At 41.4% G+C, this 25,896-nt stretch overlaps 2 protein-coding genes, 1 non-coding gene and 1 pseudogene across 5 annotated transcripts; all 4 read right to left on the bottom strand.

Annotated features, from left to right (window-relative positions):
- Nucleotides 1–465: 465 nt before the first annotated feature.
- On the bottom strand, nt 466–4,787 carry LOC127781663 (disease resistance protein RGA5-like). 2 transcript variants are annotated; one of them, XM_052308670.1, is made up of 4 exons: nt 3,947–4,787; nt 1,253–3,311; nt 926–1,058; nt 466–805 (listed from the first exon to the last, which is right to left on the bottom strand). In XM_052308670.1, the coding sequence occupies exons 1-3, from the start codon at nt 4,750–4,752 to the stop codon at nt 948–950; spliced, it is 2,976 nt and encodes a 991-aa protein (XP_052164630.1). In that variant the 5' UTR covers nt 4,753–4,787; the 3' UTR covers nt 466–805; nt 926–947. The 2 variants fall into 2 exon arrangements, with proteins under 2 accessions (XP_052164630.1, XP_052164631.1); XM_052308671.1 differs by having other exon boundaries at nt 4,337–4,787.
- A 3,334-nt stretch (nt 4,788–8,121) lies between these two features.
- Nucleotides 8,122–18,360, bottom strand: LOC127782045 (disease resistance protein RGA5-like; annotated as a pseudogene).
- A 141-nt stretch (nt 18,361–18,501) lies between these two features.
- LOC127782852 (phosphopantothenate--cysteine ligase 2) lies at nt 18,502–22,762 on the bottom strand. Of its 2 annotated transcripts, XM_052310125.1 has the most exons (10): nt 22,495–22,762; nt 21,640–21,838; nt 21,385–21,525; nt 21,251–21,295; nt 20,904–20,989; nt 20,689–20,741; nt 20,515–20,574; nt 19,745–19,846; nt 19,204–19,323; nt 18,502–19,022 (listed from the first exon to the last, which is right to left on the bottom strand). In XM_052310125.1, the coding sequence occupies exons 2-10, from the start codon at nt 21,792–21,794 to the stop codon at nt 18,768–18,770; spliced, it is 1,017 nt and encodes a 338-aa protein (XP_052166085.1). In that variant the 5' UTR covers nt 21,795–21,838; nt 22,495–22,762; the 3' UTR covers nt 18,502–18,767. The 2 variants fall into 2 exon arrangements, with proteins under 2 accessions (XP_052166085.1, XP_052166086.1); XM_052310126.1 differs by lacking the exon at nt 22,495–22,762 and having other exon boundaries at nt 21,640–21,853.
- Nucleotides 22,763–25,824: 3,062 nt separating this feature from the next.
- On the bottom strand, nt 25,825–25,896 carry TRNAW-CCA (transfer RNA tryptophan (anticodon CCA)). The gene has a single exon. It is a non-coding gene; the product is annotated as a tRNA-Trp (tRNA).

The following is a 25,896-nucleotide window of genomic DNA, read 5'->3' as shown; positions in this document are numbered from 1 at the left end:
CTCCAGGTAAAAGCAGCATACATGTCAACAAATGCATATATTAATGCTGCCATGCAGTTTTTTTTCCTTTTCCATAAAAACAGCACTATATATTTTCTCATTATTCTATTATTTTAATATTTAAATATTTTTACCAGTTGGTATAAAATTTTATTCTCATTATTCTATTATTTTAATATTTTTACCAGTTGGTATAAAATTTTACCTAAGTAACAACTGTTGAGTGCGCAACCCGGCCCACCAACCATGGGCCACCCAGGTCACATAGGGCCTGCTCTATTACAGGCCTAACCGAAGTCACAACTTTAGGTCTTGTTAGAGTGCGCAGCCCGGCCCACCAACCATGGGCCACCCAGGTCAGGGCCTGCTCCACCATAGGTTCAACCGAAGCCACGACTTTAGATCCTGAACCTACACAACCCAAAAGACTAGTCTGATGGTGAGGATTGCCCCCACCTTTTTAAGTCGTGCTCCCCCATCATCAATTACAGATGTGGGACTAAACCCAACTCACTTTATTTATATGAAGAATTATAGAAGCACCAGGTTTAACAGATAGGTACATACTTTAAATCACCATTCGACTCAAACCAACACAGAGCAGCTCCAAATTGTACACTAACAACCACAACAAACAAAGACTTCAACAGATACTCCAAGAAATTTCAATAGAGTTGTAGAAATTTATAGTGGATTCGCTGACTCCAGCTCTCTAGCAGCTAGCACACAAACTGCACCTTTCATAGCACACCATCTGCAATTCATTCCCAACGTGTTCTTCACTTTCGTCTTGGTTCGTCTCATCCTGTTTGATGTGCCAATACATGGAAATGAATGAATATGAGTTATTTTCTTTATGATATTGTGGGATCATATTGACATGAAACATTGCACTGGTGGAGTCAGTGAGAGAACTCTCGCTCACCTCTTCAATTTACCATTTCTGTCTAGAAGATGCCCCGTGCCCGCGCCATATTGTTTTGAATCATTTGCTTCACCCTCGACTTAAGCATTTCTTGAAGGAGTCTCTCAACCGATATTCCATTATGTCGATTCAACTGCATCAAACACCATAAGAAAATTGACCCAAACATGGGAGTAACAAGTGAGGGATAACATATATTAAATGTGGTATTAAATATCAAATTACATAGAATTTGCAGGATGAAAGAAAGAAATGTAGGACTAGTAACAACTTAGAGGATGAAACGAATCAAACGACAAATCCTAGTATTTCTTACAGGTGACTTACAATTTTGATAAGCCCATGGAAAGTTCCAATGTTTCCATAAGTTTTTGCTAGTTCAAAACTGCAAGTGACACGGTTCGGAAGCGCCTTAACGGCGGCTTTGATGAGGAAAGCAGCATTTTTGGCATTGCTATCTTCCCTATCAGCCTCTGGATCATAGTCTTTGTGACTAACTGAGCACCCATAGATATGGACCTCAACCTTGTTGAGGGTGGAGAGGTGCCGGATGCCGAAATCGGTAGCACCATTTATGCACTCCATCTCATGAACACAGAACCTAAGCTTGAGATGTTCAAGGTTTGGCATTGATCCTTCTTCAAATTCTGGTGTGGTTCCACAAGATATCATGACCAGGCCAAAATATTTCAAGCATCTGAATCCTTTATAACCAGGGATAAAGATCCTCCCATCGGTGCCGTAAAAGGTTTTTAGCTTGAGAAAAATCAAGGTTGGTATTGCTCCAAGTATCTTAACATCTTCTGCTCTTAGACAGTAGATATAAAGCTTTAATTCCTTGAGATTTCCAAGTGAGCTCATCCAATTTGGAACCTTACAGATGAAACAATATGTGATGTGCAGCTTCTGGAGGCTACAAGTAGTAGTAGGGCAGCAAGATTCCAGTGAAAGTGGGTAAGGACCCGGCCAAATGCGGATATTGCCGATATATAGATTATGAACATTGCATGAAGAAATTAAAGCATGCATATAACTCTGAAGGCCCTCCTCATCTTGAACAAAAGACCAATCAAAATCCCATTTTACCTTCAACATCCTCAGCTTGGTTAGCTGACTAAATTCTTGCAAGCATTCCCACTGTTGGTGGAACGACACGAAACCAAACTCGCTTAGCTCTTCCAAGCTCTGCAACTTTGCAATTGTTCCTTTAGGAAATCTAGCTAAGTGAGAGATATAAAGCCGGGCCAATCGGCGAAGCCTTGTGATAGCTGAAGGCAGTTCTACAACTGACACACCTAGTAGGTCCAGTGTTTCTAGATTCTCCAACCCTCCTGTTCTTGCAGTGAGCACAAAATCTAATAAAGGGGAATTTAGACGCAAGTACCTCAGATGTAACATCATTTCGATATGCGCCATGTGATGGTTGCTTCCTAAGCCCCAGTTTCCTCCTAGGTCCCAATTATCTTCTTGATCCATCACACGAAGAGCTGTGAATGCTGACATAGGAATTCTCCCAAAATCACCGAAAAGAGTAAGCGATCGAACATGAGAGAGAACTAGGCCTGTTAATCTGGCAACCTCCTTTTTGTTGTGATTATTCACATGAAGCCTACGAACCCTGACCTTGTTTTCTGAAACAAGCCCTTGCTCTGCATCATCATTGAATGGGGTAACAAAATTCTCTTCAGAAGCCTTGCATGCGAGGAAATCAAGAATGATGCCATGAACTTGGCATGCCTTTGCTTGACCATGCTTTGAACCAACTGGTTGGATCAAGCATCTATTGATAAGATAGTTAAAATAGCGTTCACCAACTTCATATGAAGTTAACCCTTGTTCTTCGAGAATGAATCCTTCCGCGATCCATCTATTTATCAAACGTTGTTTGTTGATCTCGTAATCTTCTGGAAATATGCTCAGGTACAATAAACAAGCTCTTAAATGGTGAGGAAGATCATAGTAACTGAGAGATAATATACTTTTCATGATATCATCATCTGGGTCCTTTGCAAGTACAGAACCAATAGCAGTTAGCACCCTTTTCCATTCATCTTCTTCATTCTGATCGGCTAACAAGCTAGACATGATCATAATAGCCAATGGAAGGCCGCCGCATTTCTGTAATATCCCATCAGATACTTTTTCCAATTGAGGATTTGGCAAATCCTCGGAACCAAATGCTCTTTTGAAAAACAACATTTTGGAGTTTTTGAGGCTAAGAGGTTCCATTCGATAGACATAACCACCATCATGTGAACAACATGATGCAACTGTGGAATTACGTGTTGTTATAACAATTCTGCTACCACATGTGTTGTTGAACAAAGCAAGCTCAATAGCTTTCCATGCTTCTGCGTCCCTCACATCATCAATCACAATGAAGTACCTATTATAGAATTTTAGCAAAGCTAGATATCAATATCTTTTAAGCATATAAAGCTGCCATCAGCATTAAATTAATTGAATATAGATGATCAATTGATCATATCTATCAAAAGTATTTGCTTGCAGCTAGCTCAAGTCCACTTGATTTGAAACTAAAGAAGCATAAGTTAAGCACAGGATTGCCACTAGTCTCTAGCACATATTTACGCTCTTTGTGAACAGAAAAAAGGCAGTAGATTGTAAATATATATTGAGATAACTAATTATAATTGCTCAATAAATGTGTGCAGTCCATGTCATGATCTGTTTTGTGATTAAAGAAATGTAGAAAAGTACTCCCACCATATTTAAATATATGACACTATCGACTTTATTCGGTCAAACTTTATTAATTTTGACCATTAATAACTCAAAATATTTCATTTAGAAACACAAAAAACATATGAATAGTTTCTTCTTATAAGTACTTTTACAAAATTATAATTCTGTTAGATATTACCATTTTATTCTAATAGAAAAATAGTGGTTAAAGTTGTACACCAAACACCGAATAAAGTCAATAGTTTCATACTGTCATATTAAATACAGAGGTAGTAGTAAAGAGTACATAGCAGTGTTACAAATCACAAGGTTTACCTTTTATCTTTGAGGTAGTCTCTTATTCTATCAATGAGTTTCTCTTCGTCATCTGATGTATTATAGGTGATCCCTAGGTTTGTATGAATCATTCTCAAAATCTTTTCTCTACAGAGATTTCGAGACAATGACAAAAAAAATGTGCACTGAAATTGGTCTTCCAGCTGAGAGTAGATTTTGATGGCAAGATTAGACTTGCGAAGACTTCCAAAATCTGCGAATGTCAGTACCTTGAGATTTTTCTCATCTTTCTCCTTGGTAAACCATTCAATTATATGTTTCTTTGCACGATTGACTCCCACAAGTTTATCAACTTCATCATAAAACATCAGCATGCGAGGATCAACACCAAAAGTGCTAGAGTTGGATGCCACATTGACAGAATTATACCTTTTGTGCCTCTTGCTTCCCTCCATTGCACATTTCTTGATCAGTTCATCGATCGCATCAGCGATCTCAGGGCAAGCCTTCAACTTCTTCAATTTGCGGAAGAACCCCTTGAAGCCAGTAGGCAGTTCATCACTTTCATGGCTAACACGGATCACGAAAGAATCAGTGTAGTCCTCGATGTCGAAGGCCAGCTCACGCACATTGTCCCGCCATTCCCTCTTCAGAGGATCGAGCCCATCATCTACATCTGCAAGCATCTCTAGCACAGGCTTCATGCTACTCAACTCATCTCTCAGGAAGGTAATTTGGTTGCGCGCGGCGCCTTTGATATTTGTGTACTCTTCAAGAAGCTTGGAGAGCTTGGGTAGGAGAGTGTTCATCACCCCTGTGGAAGCATCCACATGCATTGCCGCCATTGCTCTCCTGTGTCTGGATTCTATGCTACATGCGAGCTAAGGAAGTGAGAGTGTGATAATATGGTAGTGTGATTATGTTCAGTTGATATAGGCAGCACTCCTTTCAAAAGGGAGAAAAGGAATTGTCTATTTGCATTCAGACAGAAGATGATACACTACACCAATTGCAGCTGCTTTATTTTTCTAAAATCATAAAAAGTGTCCTTTCCATCTTTGTCTCGATTTTCTATTAGGCAACTTGTTGAAGTGATAATTCACATGTGCATGTCATAATAGAAACTAGCAATGAGTTTTCTCTTGTGGGTCTCTGGTTTGTCACCTGCAAATATTTAGTTTGTAGTTGTCACTGGTCATAATGTGCCTGGCATGTACAAAGTTTGGCAGCAGCTTTGTCAATTAGCTAGTGGCTTGACCTCAAGTTGTTGTATTATATTTAGTTGATTTATTTTGATTTATGTCCAGTACAATCTGTGAGGGCCAATCTCCTTTTCAAAGAGATGGCAGCCATCATTTGATCATGCAGAGAATAATTGATATTCACGCCTTTCTTCGGCCGAGTTTAGATCCAAATTTTTTCTTTAAACTTCCAACTTTTCCATCACATCAAAACTTTTCTACACACACAAACTTTCAACTTTCCAATTTCAACCAAACTTCCAATTTTGGCGTGAACTAAACACACCTTTCATCTACTTTGATCAATCAGAGATATTACTGTACAAAATTTTGGTCACCTTTTTATTTCCCAAAACTTCATCTGGAATTGTTTCCTTGATATTTGTGATTTGGAAAAAAAAAGGAAAAATGTGACAAGTATTAGAAATAGGGAATAGGTTGTTTTAATGAAGAACAATGTTTTTTTTTCCGAGGGGTAAGGGCAGGAGCTCTGCCGATTTCATTTCAGGAAGGTAAGAGATAGAGTTTTCACATCATTCAGGTTACAAGGATCCTAATATCTCCCTAGCTAGGGGCATGCAAGAGGGAAAAGAACAGAATTTTAAGAGAATGCAACGCGACTAGAGAAGTAATCGAAGGCTACTCATCTTGTGCATCATCGAATGTCTTGCACATGGCGATGATGGAGTCAACCACTTGCATAACCATGCCATAAGCTCCGTTGAAGATCCTATCATTTCTTTGTAGCCAAATACCTCAAGCTGTGTAAATGAAGAGCAATGTCGTGATTTTTTTTTAGAGAAGGGTATTTTTTTACCCGGCCTCTACATCCAACCGGATATATGCGGCCTTAAATTAGGAAGAGCAATGTCGTGATGACATCACCATCATAAATTTGTAACTGTAATTGCATCATCCTAACATCAACCAATTCCTAAGTTGAGTAGAGTGTTTTGTGGCAAAAATCTTGAGATGATGATAGTGATAGGAAATTACAGTCTTCCAGCAGCTTAGAGAGCTTGGATAAGAGAGTGTTAAATTGATCATCTCTCTGTGCAAGCATCCTCAAGCATTGCTTCTAATGCTCTCTTATGCGCTAGCTCTCTGCTACATGAATTCTACCTTTTTTTTGTGTGCGCGCGCATGTCACTGAAGGGAGGTTACTTCTAGCTGATTAGGAACTGGGAATGTGTATTTAGAAAGAAGATGCACTAATGATTAACTCTTAAGGCATACTACTTCAAATAGTGTTTTCTTAATGCACCATTAACTTATCCCATTTGGATTATTTAATATTTGCCATCATGCAGTTGCTCTCTTTGGGAGCTTTTTCTTGTGCATTTTGTAATCTTAAAGGTGTCCCTTCGGCCTGATTTTAAGGAACACCACACAGAAATACAAAAGCTACCCGATATTATTGCTATCATGTAGTAGTTGGATTAGGCCTTGACTTGAAATTTTGTCACTGTCTGGTAGCCAGGTCTTTCATTTATATCATATTTTTATAATTTTATCTTTAGCTGATGAGTTTAGCTCGAACCCATAATGGAATCCTGGTCATCAACCCATACTTCAAAATTCAAAAAGACACATTTCCTTAAAAAAAGGATAAATTCAAACAGAACATGTCACATGGTGTTTGAATTCGTATTTTTTGACCAATCAGCACTAGACAACGCGATGATTCATTGAATGGAGTAGGAAAAAATTACAAGACTAGTACCTTGGAAGGCAGTAGCTAGGAAAGGAAAAAAAATTCCACCACGCACTGATAGCACCAAAACGCAACCAAGGAGAAAGTTAGCACTAGCCCGGCTGCCGCTAGACCAACAAGGAAGCTACAGCCGAGACCGCCCAAAACCAAGCCCTAACAACCGACCACCAAACTCAACTCTAGCCACGTATTTGGGATTGAGGGGGAGAGGGTGAGAGAGAAGATGAAACCGCTCTCCCCCCTAAGGCCAGTCCAACGTGGCCAACTTGCCAAGCTAGGGTGCCACCGCAAGAGGACAAGACATCTAGAGCGAGCCTGCACCAGCTGTCCGAGAGAAGTTTTGGCAAGAGGGCTTCCTAGACGGACGTCTCCAGGGAAAAGAGCGACGACGAGCACTGCCGTCCATCGAGGTCTCAGGGAGAACCAAGACAGGATTTTCACCCGACAACCCCACGAGTGGACATCGCCCCCAAGAGGGAAGATGACGCTCGAAGCTAGGTTTACACCCGCCGCTCGCCTCCTCTCGATCCATAGCTAACACTCCATTGCTCCACCACCTGCCATCCTCCGTCGGCGCGTGGACACCGCTGCAGACACACCCCTTGCCAACCAACCTCCGCTCTTCGCACCGGCCTCCCACAGTCGCCGGCGGCACCTCCGCGCCATGCCGGCCTCCTGCCGCTATCGGCCGTGCCTCCTCACGCCATGTTAGCCTCCCTGCGCATCGCTGACACCACTCCGTGCCTCTCCTGCTCCCGCCGCCGCCGGGCAGCCGAGCGGTTCACCCCGCCGCGCCGGCCAAATCCAGCCTAGGGGGACCTGTAGGGCCTGGATTCGATGGCGGCAGTGTCTGATCTGCCTCTTTCCTCGCCGGGAGGGCTCACCGCCACTAACTCCCCCATTCCAAGAGTCGCGCCACCTCTCCTGCGCCTGAGGTGGAGCGTCGCTGCATCAAGGCCCCGCCACCGCCATCCTGGCTCGCCGACTAGATTTCCAGCGACGAGCTCCGGCGGCGGCGAGGTGGGTGAGAAGGGGGAAGGAGGGTGGTGGCGGCGCTAGGGTTTCACCCCTCCCCCCCCCCCCCCCCCCCCCCCGTGTCGTCTGCGCATGGGTGACGCGGGGGTTTTCTCAGCTTGCAGTTGAACCGTTGAATTCAGATTTCACAAGGAGTGAATGTGTCAGTGAACTTTCAGTGACACCAGCATAGTGTGAAGCCTACTAATGGAGCAAAAGGAGAACACAGGATGGAGAACTCGTTATCACCTGGTCTCCAGAAGCTCTGGTGAATCTTCATTCGTGCTGTTACACAGGATCAGCTGCGATGTAAACTAGCGAAGATTACACAAATGCACAATTGTCAGATAGAGCCATTAAATCATAACACAGTAAAGAACTTTAAGCAAAATGAATTTCTAGAACGGAAGGAGAATATATAGCAAGAGAGAAACAAGTGATGCAATGTTAGCATGAAAGAAATAATAAAGGTGTTCTACTGTTCTTGAGGAGGAATTGTGATATTAATTTCTAAGATACCATAAATTGCGTAGAAATAATTGCATGTTCAACGGCATCAATTCGAGTGTAACTACGGTTATCAAAAAGAGTGGCCAATGAATGTATCCTTTGGATCATGGCCAGGGGCTTATATCGTTTGGATCAATCCTAAAGAGTTTCTTGATAGGTTGCTAACCCCACTTAGGTGAGGTTGTCTTTTAGGTGTGTATGTTTTTTAGGGCGACACGGGCAGAGACCGAAGACCTCCGCCGCCGCTCCTCCTTTCCCCTCCCGCCTTGCTGCCGCTCGAGCGACCCGCCGACAAAGCCGGCCGGCCGTGAGGACGGCGGCAGCAGGGTTATCTCCTCTCACAACGGCGTCACCGGCTAGGGGAGCTGCGATGAGCCGACGACCTAGGGAGGCGCCTCGGTTGCCGATGCATAGCGGTGGGCGGTGGCGGTCGCCCCTCCCATTAGAGGTGATGGCATGGAGGAAGGCTAGCTGGTCGCCGTAGTGCGATGCTGGTTGGTCGCAGGTTTGGTCGTGGTCGTGGTCGTGGTCGAGCCAACGTGTAGCATTGGGTGGTCGTGGTCGTGCTGTTAGCAGGATGGTCGGTCACGTGCTGACAAGGTTGGTGGTCGGTGAGGTAGCGGCAAGAGGGGTGCAGCCAGGTTCCAAGTGAAAGCCATCCCAATTTTGGGATGGCAGCGGCGATGCCTTTGGGCGCCGCAACCCTCTTGAGGGTGTTGTCAAGGGGCCTCCCTCCTCTTTTAAATGGGATTCTTTAGGTGAAAACCTTATCCTTTTCGGATGGGCGATGGCGGCGTTTTTCATGTCGTAACCTTCTTGGAGGCGTCATTTTGGAGGTTCTTGTTCGTGGCTGTGTTTCCTCATGGCGTGTGGGCATGTGACGTGGTGTGTTTTTCTTTTTCCTTGAATATAGCCTCCCAGGGCTAAAATCTTGTAACACTCTGTTCCTTTCAAAACCTTAATACAAAGATGCACAATTCTTTTGCGTATTCTCGAAAAAAGGTTTGTGTGTTTTTTCATGTAAAGGCTAAGACCTATCGGTGGTGAGGGTGAGGGTGAGGGTGGGCGCTGCTCCCTTCCCCATTCCTGTTTTTCTCTCCCTTCTTAATGAAATGATATGTAACTCTCTTGCGTATTTAAGAAAAAAAAAAGATGACAAATTAACCTTGGACAGTATGGTATCTTCTAATTCAGGACCATATAGTAGTTGTTGCAACTAGGACAATAAAGTGATGATCAATGCCTCAGTTCTGATACACCGAGAACTTACCAATAAACACATTTCACCACCTTAATTCGAATTTGATAGTGGAATTGTTAGGAAGTGCCTCAGCAACAGCTTTTATAAGGGTAGCAACAGATTTGATGATGCTGTCTTCCTTGTCTGCGGCGGGGTCGTAATTGCTGTCATAGTGAAAGCAGCTCAAGAAAACGAGATCAACCTTGGTGAGGTTGGAGAGGTGGCGGATGCCGAGCTCAGAAGCACTCATGGGGGACTCCATCTCAATCAGAGGGAACTCAAGCTTGAGGTGTTCAAGCTTCGGCATCGATCCTGCTTCGAACTCAACTGCTGTCCCAGAATAGATGATATCCAGGGAGAAACATTTCAGACTACTGAATCCTTTATTATCACCACAAACATATATTCTTCCATTGGTGCCATAGAAAGTTTTCAGATTGAGAAAGATTAAACTGGGCATTTCTCCAAGGATCTCAAAATCTTCCGGTCTTAAACTGTAGATGTATAGTTTTAGTTCCTTGAGGTTTCTAAGCGAGCTCATCCAATTTGGAACCTTAGAGATGTAACAGAATGTGATGTGGAACTTCTGGAGTCTATTAGTAGTAGGAGCTGCAGAGCACCAAGAGTCCAGTGACATTGGGCAATAGAGTGGACTATTATACAGTTTGAGAATGCGCAGATTGCGAACAGTGCAAGAAGATATTAAACTTTCCATGCAACTATCAAGGTCATCAGCTTGGCTTCCTTCGGAGTCAGTTGACCAATGTAAGTCACATCTTATGCTCAACGACCTCAGCTTAGTTAGCTGACCAAATTCTTTCAGAGGCTTCCCATGTTTGTACGAGAAGACACCAAATTTGTCTAGCTCTTCCAAGCTCTGCATCTGTCCAATTATTCCATCTGGAAATATAGTGCGATGGCAAACATATAGACGGGCCAGCCGTTGAAGCCTTACGATATTTGGCGGCAATTCTGCAATCCCGGTCCTTGATATGTCCAGAGTTTCTAGATATCGCAATTCTCCTAGGCTCCGTTTGGCTAATGGGAAATGCTCATTGGGAAATGGAAATGATATACTGGTAGTGTGAGGTGGGAGATTATTTGAAGGAAAGTTATATCCCTTGTTTGGTTTGATGGATGGGAAATGGAAGTTTCTAGAAAAATGACCAAAATACCCCTCCCTATAATAAGTGGTACTACTATATAACATTCAAAATGCAGTCAACGATCACATAATACATACATGCAACACATGATGGCATTGATATCTTGCAGAGCCCACCATTACTTACATACAAAATAAAATTACACCAAAATATCAAGCATGGCCAAATTTCATAAGCACGAACAACATTCGCAACCATTAATTTCCCGTGGTTCTGTGTATCAGCAAAAGGGTGATGGACTAGGAGTAAAATTCACATACTATATTGTGCTATTAACCACCTGATGAACAAACTCTCCTTTCAACTTATCTGGAGTGCCAAAGAAGAGCTTCAACGTGGATTCATTTATCCCAATAATACGTGCTGCCTTCACTATTTCAACATGAGTGAAACCAGGAAGGGCACACAGGACATCAAACAATTGTGACCTCATTGTTTCAACCTCCTTTTCACGGTCAAGTGCTTCCTTTTCAGCATCTGCAAGGCTTTGAAATGATTTTGAGACAGTTGCGAACGCTGACTCAACATGATCTTCTTCTACAAACATCCTCTTACGACCACCTCCTGGTTTAGTTCCACTTGAATGGTTGCCACTATGAGATAGTCCCTGAGATTCATCGCTGCTATGGTTGTAACCACTGGTTGCATCTTCACAAATTTCAATGTAGTCTCCAGGACCTTTAGCACCTTCTCCATTAGCTAAGTCACTAGCATAAATCTCACTGAGTTTATCAAAATTTGGGAAGGGCTTCATATAAAGAGCAGCACAACCTCGACTCTGTGGAAAAAAAATGTTTTGTCCTTACTGCATTAGTCTAACATGATATGAAACAAAATATATATTTGCATGTACAAAACGAAAATCAAAGAGAGAATGCAAACTATGTACTAACAAGTAATTATTGATTATAATCTGACTTAAAATGACAAAATAACTAATATAATTAGCATTGACAGCAGGATAAAATAACTAACATAGTTACTATTCGTAAGAAATCATGGCATTAGATATCATTATAAAAGTAAATAGGCAACAACAGACATATAACAAGAGGTTTGGATAGATTATTCACCTTTGCCCAACCCAGGAACTGATCTCTGTCACCAACAACCATTTTGTTCTCATCATCCCAGCCAAATCCACTCCCAAATTGTTGAATCTCTATAATGGCAGAAAGCATCTTCTTAAGTGCCTTAATTTTAGACTGTATGTGGGGATCAGCTTTGATCTTGGAATTAGGTAGCCTCTTAGCAAGCTCCTTCTCAATGTGTAAAAGGTACCCAGACTTGTGACCTATATCCACCTTCCAACCAGTCTCATTCATTTCAAGGAGAATATCAACTAGTACATTCTCCTCTTCAGCTGTCCAGATCCTCTTATCTCTCTTAACCTGAGGACTCATAGATCTCTTCTTGTTTCCCTTTTTATTCCTTCCAATCTTGGTATTCTACGCATTAAAAGATTATAATACAAAAAACATGAAAAAATTGTAGAGCCGCGAAATAAATATTATAATACATTACCCAAATTACATGTCCATGGTTCCATGCAAATGAAAGGGAAAATACAACATGGGCACTAACACACTTTAAAAGGACATATGGCAATAATTACCATGCTAGCTAATACAGTTAGGACAAACAGCACAACAAAAGACATAGCATTACAAATTTCAGAGTTACTTTTTCTGTTTTTGTTTCTTTGCATTCCAAATTTGAGATGCAAGGTCATCCCTAAACCGCGACCACTCAGCCGATGATTCAGTGCAATCAATTACATCATGGTCGTTGCCTTCGATGATCGTACTAGCATCCAGTTTAGCCTCAAATGGATCTGAGTCCATCTGTTGTCTTATGAGATTGTGAAGATAGCAGCAAGCAAGAATTATACCAACTTGAGTATCTATAGGGTAGTATGATCCATTCCTAATGATGCCCCAACGTTTCTTTAGCAATCCAAATGCCCTTTCAATGGTATTTCTTGCTGATGAGTGCTTCATGTTGAACATTTCCTCCTGTTTTTTTGGTGGGTTCTTCCATTTTCTTAGATGATAACGTTGTCCTCTATATGGTGCAAGAAATCCCTCACAATTCTTGTACCCAGCATCCACAAGGTAATAATAACCTACGTTTGACAGGTTATATTTTGGAATTACAAAAATAATGCATACTTGATCAAAATGTACAACCTACAGTTTTCCAAATTCCTTACCATGGGGTACCCTAAGGCCATTTGGTCTCGATAATGCGCCACGAAGTACCCGCCCATCAGCAGCTGATCCCTCCCAACCAGCTAAGACATAGATAAATTGCATGTCTGGTGTGCAAACACCAAGAACATTTGTGGCAATGAAATTCTTCCTTGAACGGTACCGTGGTTTATGAACGGTTGGCACTGTTACTTTTATATAGGTACCATCTAGTGCACCTAAGCAGCCCTACATATGAAAGGTACTGTAAGTCCATTTACGAAAAAGACAATTTATGTAAAGATTTTGGTTATTTTGGTTATTCATTAAGTTACCTTAAACCATTTCCACCTTTTAATCGTACAATTTTCTTCGATTGGTGCAGGAGTTCTAAGCAAAATTGTTGAAAGCTTTAGAACTGCACGTAGAACCTTATTAAAATGGCGACTTATAGTCTCCAGGGACCGCTGATAATCAAACCTCATGGATCGACTTTTCTCATCATATGCTAATATGTGTAGAAATATAGCAACCATCTCTTCAACAGTAACATTCCTAGTATCCTTTAATCCTCCAATATCCTTGACCAATGAACATAGAATCCAAAAACAGCGCCTATCCATCCGAAGTTGTTGCATACAAAGGATATCACTTTCATATATTAACTGATTCAAGCTTCTAGTTCGACTAGCTGGGTCATACCTACAAGGTTCTCTGATAATCCTAGAATAACGCTTTTTTATTTGTACCATCCAGTACAGCAAAACAATCTGGAGTGCCATTATAATTTTCAGCCTACGTTGTCTCCTTTGACGGCGGAATACTTCGATATCTCTATTAGGTGGAGGGCGAGCCATGTCTGTCATGTAGGAATATATAAATTTTCAAAAGTGTTGATATTGGATGTATTCTAAGACAACAATATTGAAAACCAAAAGACAAATAACATATAAAATGCACACAGTACATGAGCAAGCAAGCACTCGACAATAAAATAAAAGCAGCAACCACCATATCTAGCCGAATGCACATCTGTAGTTAAAAATGTAAAACTATATAGAAAAACATATGTAGTACCTCATCAGAATAGGTACATTTGATGGCTTCATTGAGCATTGGATTTTCAGAAATATTATGCTGCTTATGCTGGATGTAAACTTCAAGAAAGTTACAGTACTTTCCATGCTCCATCATTCGAGAAATTGATGCATCATCTATGAGTTGATCTATACCATTATCAAGACTGCATCCAGGAATGGCAAAAAATAATTTGTCACCATCCTTGTAGCCTACATCCTTAGCCATCTGTACTAAACGAGAGTACTCCATTTCATCCTTATCGATATCTCGGAAAATTTTAATTTTTCCTCCATCATAAGTTAAAACACCTTCTTTTGAAAAAACACCCCCATGGTGCATCAAGATGCTGACACACCGTCCATCCATTTGCTGTGCATGTAGGTTATCCAAATGTTAGACAACTAATGATACAATCATACAGAAGGACCCATGGGAACACATACATGCATATATGAGTACTTATTCTACAGTTCCACATTCAATGTTATGAAACTCATATGACATCCCTATATAAATTCTTTTCAGCCCTATAGGCGGATCGGAGGTTGAAGCCAATTGAAGTCATAACAAAAAAGAAAAGTTTTTTTTTTACGGAAGGAAAAAATGGATTTATTGATGTCCTGTCCAAGGAAATGGGTGAAAAGAAGTTTTACAATCCTCACAAGAAGGGGGGAAACGCTAAAAAAAATAAATGGATTTATTGATGTCCTGTCCCCAACGAAATAAGTTGCTCAGGAATCCAGCCATGAATCCCAGCGTACGGACAAACTCACAAAACCAAACTTGTTAACTTTTATAATTCAAAAATCACATTTTATTCCACCATCCAAGGGGTGAACGTCCCATCCTCAGAACATGAGCTAGCCGAACATTCATACTGGTCTAGGCAACTTGCATCCATCAAAGCAGCCAGATCCAAATCCAAATGAAAAAAACAAGTTAAAAAAACTGAAGAAAGGATGACAAAGAAATGTGCCTAACGATCCGTGGTCTTGGTCCCTCACCACCTTCGGGACCCTTCGTCCCACGCGAGGATCTCGGTGGATTGCTGCCAGCTGCTTACACCGAAGAGCAGCCTCAGATAGCCTCAGATCTGATGATGCTATGAGCTGGGTAGATGAAACAACATATTATAGAAGGGTCACAGTGGCGAGGGCATTTTAGTAATTTCGCCTAGCAACATATCCACTCCTCAATCCAGCAGGATTGCATATCCCATCCCAACCTACCCAAACAAGGGAAATACCAAAACTGGAAATAATATCCATTTCCCACCCTCTGTATCCCATTTTCCAAACACATCGCTATTTTTTGTGGGAGTTCAGTTATCAAATTTGAGTTGACCTTCAAGTACTTCAGATGAAACAGCTTTTCAATGTATGCAAGATGATGGTCTTGCAACATTTGACAATATTCTAGGTCCAACACACGTAGAGCTGTGAATGTGGACAAAGGAATTTGCAGAAAATTCCCAAATATAGTGAGTGATCTAACATGAGAGAGGATCAGGCCTCTCAGTAGGATATTTTCTTGTATGTTGCGATTATCGACACAAAGCCTCCGGACTTTGTAATCTGAAACTGGCCCATGATCTACAGAATCCACTGAGGTGATGAAATTCTCTTCAGCTGCCTTGCATGTGATGAAATCAAGAAGGATGTCATGAACTCGGCACACCCTCGCCTGACCATACTTTATATCAACAGGTTGGATCAAGCTTCTATTGATGAGATCATTAAAATAACGCTCACCAGCTTCATATGCACTTTGGCCATTTTCTTCATGAACGAATCCTTCTGCGATCCATCTATTTATCAAATGTTTTTTCTCGATCTCACAATCCTCTGGAAATACACTCAAGTAAGAAAAACAAGTTCTTAAATGGTGGGGAAGATCAAAGTAACTGAAAGATAATATCTTTGTCATGTTCCCAACATCTGGATTGTTCGCAAGTGTGGAGCCAATAGCAGTTAGCACCCTCTCCCATTCATCTTTTGTGCGCTGATCCACTAACAAACTAGACACTGTAGTAATAGCCAACGGTAGACCACCACATTTTTCCAATATCCCATACAGAACTTCTTTCAGATGAGGATAACACAGTTCCTCTAAGCCAAATGCCCTTTTGCAAAACAGCCTTTTGGAGTCAGCAAAGCAAAGAGGCTCCATGTGATAAACATAACCACCATCACTTGAGCAATTTGATGCAACTGAAGCATTTCGTGTGGTCACTACGATTCTGCTGCCACTTCTATTATCGAACAAAGCAAGCCTGATAACTTTCCATGCTTCTGTATCCCATACATCATCAATCACAAAAGTACCTGTAACACATTTTCACAAGATTGCACTGTATTTAATGCTTATAACCTGTAATATTAGAACTGAGTGTGTCGTGGAAGGTGATATGTATACAGATAGGTATGTGATGAAATTGTATTTTGTTCTTGAACTCTTTTAATAAAGTTTAAAAATAAACCCTCGGAAACTTATTTCTAGATCTGAGCCTTTAGCTACACCATCCCCTTGGCATACACTTCGAGAAATTCATATAGATAATTTGTAATAACTAATTGAGAATACTTTTACAAATGTTTTTCCTTTTCTTTGGAAAGATCGATTCCCAAATTCAAAACAAATCAATTTAATGTTTTCTATCCTTAAAAAAAGATACTGTTTTCTAGATTTAAGAATTCCAAGATTCAGATTGGCATACCCTTTCAATTTACCGTTTTGGTAAATTAAATATTCATAATTCTGGAATGAATAATTATCAAGTTGTGCTCATCATGGAGCATCAATTTGGTATTTTCTTGAACTAATAATTCCAAAATGTGGAAATAATAATTCACCAGGTTGTACTCTAAAGTGTCAATTTATTTTTGAAATATAAATTTGTTGTTAGCAGGTTTTGCTTGTCATGTATCCTTCTTTTAATCTAAGCCATTGTAATTTGGTCCTGCAATTGATGGGTTGCTGCATCTTTGTTTTTCTACGCTAACGGTGGAAATCTATCGAAGTGTCCAATTAGTATGGGTATATATAGATTGTCATATACCATTGAAATGCCACCTACAGGAAGTCCAAGAAACAGTTGTTGAAAATACTGGCAACTTTCAGTCTAGCTAAAAGTGTAATTTCATTAATATAGGTGACATACCTTTTACATTGGAGGTGTTTTCTGAATTTGTCGATCACTTGCTCGATATCATCATCTGTTGTGTAACCAATGATCCCCACTCCTTCGGCAATGTTCCTTAAGATCTTTTTCATATTAGGATTTCGAGAAACTGACACAAAAGCTGAACATGAAGATTGGCTTTTAATGGTTTGGTAGACCTGTTTTGCAAGAGTAGTCTTACCAAGACCACCACAACCAACAATCGAGACCACTTTAAGCTGCGTAGAAGAACCCTCGGTAAACTTGGTTAAGCACTCAATGATATGCTTCTTAGGACCATCGATATCCACAAGTCTATCAACCTCTTCGTAAAGCGCTGGTAGTCAGGGGTCAATAGAAGATGTACTGGAGCTAGGTGTTGATTGGACAATATTATACCTCATTTGCCTTTTGCTTACCTCAACAGCACAGGTCTTGAGTTTTTCAATCTGACTAGCAATCTTGTAGCGAGCTTTTACTTTCTTCAGCTTGTGAAAGAATCCCTTGGAGGCCATCAGGCCATCATGTTCATGGTCAACAAAAGTAATAAATTCATCGATGCAATCCTCCATGTCATAGGCAAGCTCGCGTACCTTGTCCCTCCAATCTTTCATTTGAGGGTTGAGCTCCTCAGAATTTGCAATCATCTGAAGTGTGGCATTCATGATGGTCAGCTCATCTCTCAAGGACTTGATATGTTTGTGCACACCTTTGAGCTTGCCGTACTCTTGGTCCAGCAGCATTGAGAGCTTGGACAGGAGGGGTCTCGTCACCCCCGTAGAGACGCCCACAAGCAGATCCATTGTACCATGAAATTTGAAGAAAATGTGTGCTGGGGAAGATGATATGGTGGTCAGCCTGGCAAGCAACTAACAAGTCGTCAGTCAACAAAACCAAAACAATATATGGCAGGTAGCATATGATGCATTATGTTTTGGAAACAATCGCTATCTCAATAATTTCCACACATATAATCCACCGCTGACTGGAGTGATTCTTGCTGGAAATCTACATTGTTTATTGTTACTCAACTTGTCAATTGAAATTGTACAAGCCAATTTCCTTGAGCTTGCATCTGGCTGTTCAAATTTGCATAATGAAAGAAGGTAGCAATGAGAAAGACGAAACTAACAGGAGTGGTTGCACTTCACATCAAACCTGGCCCCCAGATGAGCTGATAAAAAGGCTATTATAAAGAAAAGAAAAATTTGAAGCAGGAGCATGGAAGACTACACAAAACGTCCAAAAATCACAACCAGATGATTTGAGAAAAGGAAAACTTAGAAAAAAAAATCATGCCTATCTCCCAAGGCCCTTTCCCAGGGAATTAACATGTAGTAAGTTACAGAAGCACCAGGCGTAACATTGACACCTGAATGTGGTACATGCATACTTTACCACCATTTGTGGGCATATGCTATTCTTTTTCTTTTTTACAAGTCATGATATTCATAGTTCAGCTCGTGGCTCGTAAGTTGTAACAACTTTGGATGATGTAGTTGCCAAGAATTCTGATACTTGTACTCCATTCAGTATAATTGTTATGTCAGCTTGTGCACGTCTGATGGTCTTGATTGAGCTGCATGATGTGTTCAGAGTGCATCTCTACCAAGAGATCGATTAACTGTTCTTCGACGTCATCCTCCTTGCTGGGCCTTCGCACGGTTGTCCTCCCATTGCTTGTGACCATCACAACTACATCTTTGTAGTTCGCTAGCTCGTTGGCGACCACGACATTCATACCATACTTTCTCAGAGCTGCCTCTGCCTTCTGCAGAAGGATATCTGGGTCCGTCTCAAGCTGTAATGTGCATGTATTAGGCGCCAGCAGTAAGGTGGGTCTAGTCATCTCGACTCTAGAAAATAAGATATTTCGAGAGTAACACGAGCAGAATGAAGGTACACTGAGGTTTTCTTTAATGCAGAAAAAAGCTTGAGCAACCATAGCTCCATATGGAAGTGTGAAAATACATCAAACTAACCTTGAAGGATACACAAAATGCTGAAGGAGCCCATTGTTTTCTCAGAATGAAAAGCATCTTCGGAACTTGATTGAGTTGCATGTTCAAAGGGCCACTTGCTGACTCGATTTTATGTTTAGCCTGCCAAAACATGCGCGAGGTACATAATGACCATGTTGCCTGCAACTACTAGTGCATTGGGTGCAATATGCCAATATACATGAAACATCTGATAACAAGGAGTCCATTACTATGCTACGTAACTACCATTTTTATAACTAGTTACGAAAAAAAATCATATGTTTCAATACCAATACATGGTTCCTGAGTTTCAAGATTTTGAAATGGTATAACTCTAACATGGTGTAAGTAAGAGGGGGCTGTGATCTCTTAAATAAGGATCCCCTGATTTAGGGAAAAGCCAGGCACCTATAATGTCCAATGACAAACACCATCTAGAAGCCTACGAGCATCATTAACTGATATATACACCAAATGCAATGAACATATAGGCTATTTGTTTGTTTTACTACAATGAAATGATCAGAAGAGTAGAGCCTACCATGCTTTCCCATGGAACATAAAAGTCAGAAACTGCCGCAGCAAGGTAAAACATTCCTTGGTGTCCCAAGCAATTCATCGCCGTACCTACCATTTGCAGTAACTATTGGAAAAACAAGCAGAAGAGATATATCAGATTCCTCATCAGTATAACAGTATGCCAAGGTTAATCTTTTGCTGTAGAACATAACAGAAAATTGGCAAGTTCCTAAAGCATACGATATCTAAGACAGTCTAAATTATGACTGGATTTTCAAAATCCAGTCATCTCCCCACCTTAATGTATTGGAGACAGATCGTGATTGAATTCTTTTGCAATGCTAAGTCATATAGTAATATATTCAACGAAACAAGGTATAAAATGTTTTAAACACCAGCAGTAGTGGACGTGTGAGCACAAATGCAATTGGACTGGACACCTGGCCATTGGCCCATTTTACTCAATTGATGAGTCTCAAATATGTATATATGCATTTGAATTATAATTCAAGCAAATGAACTAGCATGGGCCATTGGGCCAAGTCCATCCAGATCCACTTGCATCGCTATGTGTGAGACTGACTGAAAAAAAAAACACTGGATATGAGAGGAAGGGCTCTCAGATCGAAATTTATTAAGATAGGGGTGAGGCTCGAACCCAGGTCGAATAGCCCACACCTTGTGGTGCTAGCCGGAAGACCCCTAGGCCTTTCTCGTGAGACTGACTAAGTCCTCTGTCTTTATGATAGCGTGTATATGATAACACGTTTCTGTAGGAATAATGAGCAAAACCTGAAGGTACTCAAAGATAGTGGTGAAAGGAAGTTTCAGCAATAGGCCTTCATCAATCGCCTGCAATCAAGGAAACCAAGCCAATGGTCACACAACTGTACCAGTCTGACCAGTTGTAAGTTGTAACCAGCGCATGAGACTAGTTTCATGGAGTTAAAACAGAACTGTTTATACCTTTCGATAATTTCTTATTGCTGTCTTGACAACCGCGGCATGAGATTCTGGGACTGAGGTAAGTAACTTACATGAGAGTTTATCATTTAGTCTTTTCATTTCATATCAATAAATGTTTATAATTAAGGTCAAACATCTAAAAATGAAAAAAAGAAGCAAAAACAACAGATAATTCAGTTGGCATAAATATAAATAATTTAGGATCAATCCCCAACCTTGGATATCTGATTCTTCACCAAGCTCGAATAAATCAACAAAGGAATCCTCTGGAAGAAACCTACAGTAAGGTTGCTTGCTCCCACTGCAAAGAGGCGCTGATGTCACTCACAACTCTTCCACTAAATGGGGCATTGAGAACTAAAACAAATCAAAAAAGAAAGAAAAGTAAACAAAACAGCTTGCACTGTCTATCTACACTGGTTTTTGTCTCTTCTTTATTCCCTAAAAACGTCCCAAGCACTGTCTATCTACACAATGATCGTAAACTAGCATGCAGTAACAACTTCAGCTCCTCTGAACTTACAATTGAATTGTTGAACTTTTTTTTTCTTTTTGAACTTACCGGCGGTAGATGAAGATGACGGCGTAGCCAGCTTTGAGAAAGTACCTGAATTTTACCAGCAAGCTGAAAATTAGCACCAAACAGTTGTAGTACAAAGCAGAGAGAAGAACAGCAACGAGAGTTACTAAGCATACTCGGTGGACGCGGCCCCTCGCTGGCCGGAGCTGAAGTTGTCGATGTATCGCACGCAGCGCTGCTCCAGGGGCACCGTCGTGCCGCCGGAGGTGACGCAGACCACCCCGGCGAGCCTCCCCCCTCCTCCTCCTCCTCCTCCGCTCCCTACCCACCACCAAACACGATCGAGATCAGCAACTCACCCACCCACGCGACGCATCGAAGGAGATGAGATCGGAGGAGAGGGAAGGAGGAGGCGAGGGGGGGGGAGGGACTTGCCGGCGTGGCGGGCGACGAAGGCGGCGAGGTCCCCGGCGACGCGGTCCCGGTCGCGGAGCGGCGGCGCGGCGCGGAAGAAGGACTCCGCCACCTCGTCCTCGGGGCTCCGGCCCGCCGCGCCGCCGCCGCCGGTGGTGGGATCCGCGGCCATGGCTGGTGGTGAGAGAGCGACGGGACTGCAGGTAGACGAAGATTCTGTGGAGCAAATAAAAATGAGAACCTCTAAATTTAAAAGGACCGAAGAGATCGGGAAAAAAATCTGAAAATACAAATAGAATCTTTGATCATGAGGATATCAGAAAATTTTGTAAAACAATAGATTTGAAAACCTCTGATCTGGAAGAATAAAATTTTGATTCACTCCTAAGAAGAGAAGAGTTCGAAAATAATATGAAAATAGAGAAAATTTTAAAAAACAGAAAAAAAAAGAATCTCAGATCATGAAGAGATCATGGAAATTCTAAAATATATATATAAAAAAAAGAATCTCTGATCATGACCAGATCATGAAAATCTCTATCTCTATCCCTACTATTTAAAAAATTGAAAAAATTTCCGTTGTGCGTAATAAGGAAAAAAATGAGCGAAAAAAAACATAAAAACAAGAAAAAGAAAGTCTGATCCAATTTGACGCGGAGAAAAGTCTGTAAAAAGGCGATAAGAAAAAAAAACCGTAAAGAAGGGCGAAAAAAAATTCGATTCATGCATTAAAAATACTAAGAACCAAGAATCATGCTGCTGTTGATGCTCTAATACCAGTGTAAAATAAAATAAATTATTTGCAATGTTAATTATATTACGTCAGTAAAGAAAAACACAAAGATAGACAGGTACTCAGTCCGGGTTCACACTTTGCTCCGTTGTTGCAGCTTGCCTGCGGCCTGCGCCTATGTCGCCGCTTGCCCGCACCTGCTCTGTTGTCGCTTGCCTGCGCCTCTGCCGCCGCCGTCCCTTGCCTACGCCGCCGCCGCCCCTTGCCAGCGCCGCTGCCGCCTCTCGCACCCCTTGCCCGCACCATCGTCGTCCCTGGATCGAGCAGTCGCCACCCAAGGGACGAGCAGCAACCGTCCTAGAACCCGTCGCCGCCGGGCGCAACCCTTTCTTGCACCACCGCCGTCCCTGGACCGAGCACCCCTTGCCCACAGCCTAGCCCGTGCCCGAGCGCCGCTCTATGCCCCTGACTGCCTGCGCCGCCCTGAGCGTGGGCGGTAGGGGGGAATTTAACTATTTATCACTCCTGCAACGTGGTAATTAACAATTTGTCACTCACTGTCTATGACATGTGGGCCTAGTAATAAATCATTAAGCATCACTCATAAGAGTGGCAAATAGTTAAAAGCCTCGGCGGTAGGAGGTGAACGAGAAATTGACGATTTTACCATCGCAAAACAATGTGTTGCCATCGCTTTAAGGTGATTCACTACAATACCATTCTAAATTAAGTGGTGTTCACCAACATATTTTTTTTTTGTTAATAGAAACATTTTTGCTCTATTTTACTCTTTTCTCGGACCAAAATACCCATGCCACTATCTTTTCCTTTCTCCCATGCCCAGCATATTGCAACCGTCCCAAATCTCGCATATAGGTACAACCTATAGGCATAAAATTAGATCGCATATAAACGAACATCATATTAATTAAATTTGAACAACACGTAGACATAAAATTGGATAGCATATACATTTTTTTTTAAATTCAATTATATGTCTATGCTATCCAATTTTAAGTCTACGTGCTGTTCGAATTTAATTAATATGATGCTCGCCTACATGTGATCCAATTTTATGCCTAGATTTAATTAATATGATGTTAAAATGGCTATCTATGTCGATGGGACAAAATATGCGAGATTATTGTGCCTATATGTGAGATTTGGGACGGTTGCAATATCCTAGGCATAGGAGAAAAAAGAAGATAGAGGTAGGGGTATTTTGGTCCGAGAAAAGTGTAAAATAGAGCAAAAATTTTTCTATTAACAAAAAGAATAAAAATGGTATTTTAGTAAACACCACTTAATTTAAGATGATATTGTAGTGAATCACTTTAAAGCAATGGTATTCTAGCGAAACCATTATTTTGCGGTGGTAAAATCGCTAATTTCTCACTGGGAATGTATGGGTCATGGGTGGATGGATTAGGTTAGGTTTTGGTCAAATAGTATATATACTTCTTTGATTAATGGGCTATAAATGGGCCAACAGAAGGGACGGCCCCGATCGATGCAGCGGTTTGGAGATAGATTTTGGTTGCACGTAAAACAAGAAATCTCATCAAAACATGATTAACTAAAGCAAGTACAATAGCAGGCTATAAGTCAGCATATCGAGAAGAAAAAAGAAGAGAGAAGAAAATGGGCTATAGATTTGTAGCCAACTGCAACATGAACTCTAAGATATTATGTGTGTATGAGAGGTGAGACAGGGTATTAAGAGCATGTACAATAGCAGGCTATAAGCCAGCTGCAAACATATTTTAAGAAGATAAATAAGGAGAGAGAAGAGCAGTGGGTTACAGATTTGTAGCCAGTTGTAGCACGAACTTCAAGACGCAGTATGTCTATGACAGGTGGGACCAGGTATTAATAGTGTAGTATGTAACTATTGTATGAATAAGCTATTAGATTGGCTATAGATGTATTGGAGCTAGTAGTTGGCTATACTATTAAACTTGCTCTAGTGATGTAGTATTTTTTTTATAGTTAACTATTGTATGAATGTGTTATTAGATTAGCGATTTGGAACTAGTCGTTGGCTATACTATTAAACTTGCTCTAAGTATTAACTATTATAAATTTGAAAAATAGATTTATTTTTTTAAACAACTTCTATATAAAAACTTTTTATCAAAAACACCATATTTAATAGTTTGAAAAGCGTGCTAACAGAAAATGAAAAAGTTGAAGTTTGAAGTTGAGAAAAAGAACCGGGCTTTTGACACGGGTTACCCATGGGTTGGGCATGGGTTATCCACAGGTAGAAATTAAAACCTGGTTGCTGCCCGCTACTTTTTCGGGTCTCAGGGCGGGCGTGCCCATGGGCAACAAAATAGACCCAAGCCTGTGCCCATCGGACCGGGTATTCGCGCGGATACCCAGACCCATGGGCAAAATTGCCAAGCCTAGATCTGCCCACAGGAAGCCATCGAGATCTGGAGGGTGGAGAAGGTGCCGTCGCCGACAAAAACAAAGAGGCCGAGAGGGAGGGACGACTGTCGCCGCCGTCTCCGGGCCATACCCCGCTGTCGTCACGCCGTGCCGACGAGACAAGAGGGAGAGGGGGAGAGGGCGCGGCGCCACCGATGGGTAGAGGGGAGGGAAGAGAAGGGGAAGAGGCACCGTCGGTGGGGTGAGAGGTAAGGAGAGACGGCGCCGGTGAGGGGCGTGGGACGAGGAAAGGCAGCGCTGGGTGTGGGGAGGAGGGCGGCGGTGGCGGTGGGGGTAGGAATGAAGCTTGGGTTAGGATTTTTTTGGCACCAAGGTTTTGATTGATTCGGAACTAATCTGAGCCGTCTATCAAAACGAACAGCTCATATTGATCGAGTATTAGGCTAGCCTCCAACGCCGAACCGCAGCCCTGCTGGGCCACGTGCGGGCTAATTAGATTTTTTGGTTATGGTCCACAAGATAAGGGAGAGGAGGAATTGGGGAGGCTAATTAGACTTTGGTTTTGCAGCCTAGGGAAAGTGGGCCGGCTCGGTTGCGGGCTGAAGAAGAAAATGGACTGAAAATAACCCTTAGAGAAAGCGGAATTTTTATTTAAATAAATGCTAAAATAATGTTTGTATTATCAAAATTAGCAATTAAGCTCTAGAAATCCTAATAAAAATTCAAAAAGTGTAATTAATATGGAGAATTTCGTAAAAATTAAATCTAACCATAACATTTTATTTCTCACACTTACTTTATTAGTAAAATAATTTAATCATATACCTATCTACTTAAAAAAATACCTAAATATTTTAGAAAATTTGTATTTCAAGTATTAGATGATGTAAATCTTTATCAACCTTTCATCAATTTTCTCATCTTTTCTTCCCGTTGCAATGCACGGTCAATTTTGCTAGTTCTAAAAAAATAAGAGTAGCTTTGAAAACCTGATCTGGAAAACTATATAATGGATAAATAAAAGGATTAGGTTGGAAAAATAAAAAAAATATTTCCGGATTTTGTTCGGGGATTTTGAACCCGACGTGAATCGAACACGCAACCTTCTGATCTGGAGTCAGACGCGCTACCATTGCGCCACGGATCC

The sequence above is a fragment of the Oryza glaberrima genome, chromosome 8 (assembly GCF_000147395.1).
Source record: "Oryza glaberrima chromosome 8, OglaRS2, whole genome shotgun sequence".
Lineage (NCBI taxonomy): Eukaryota > Viridiplantae > Streptophyta > Magnoliopsida > Poales > Poaceae > Oryza > Oryza glaberrima.
Note: the sequence above shows the minus strand (reverse complement) of the source record. Positions and strands in the feature narration are given on the sequence as shown.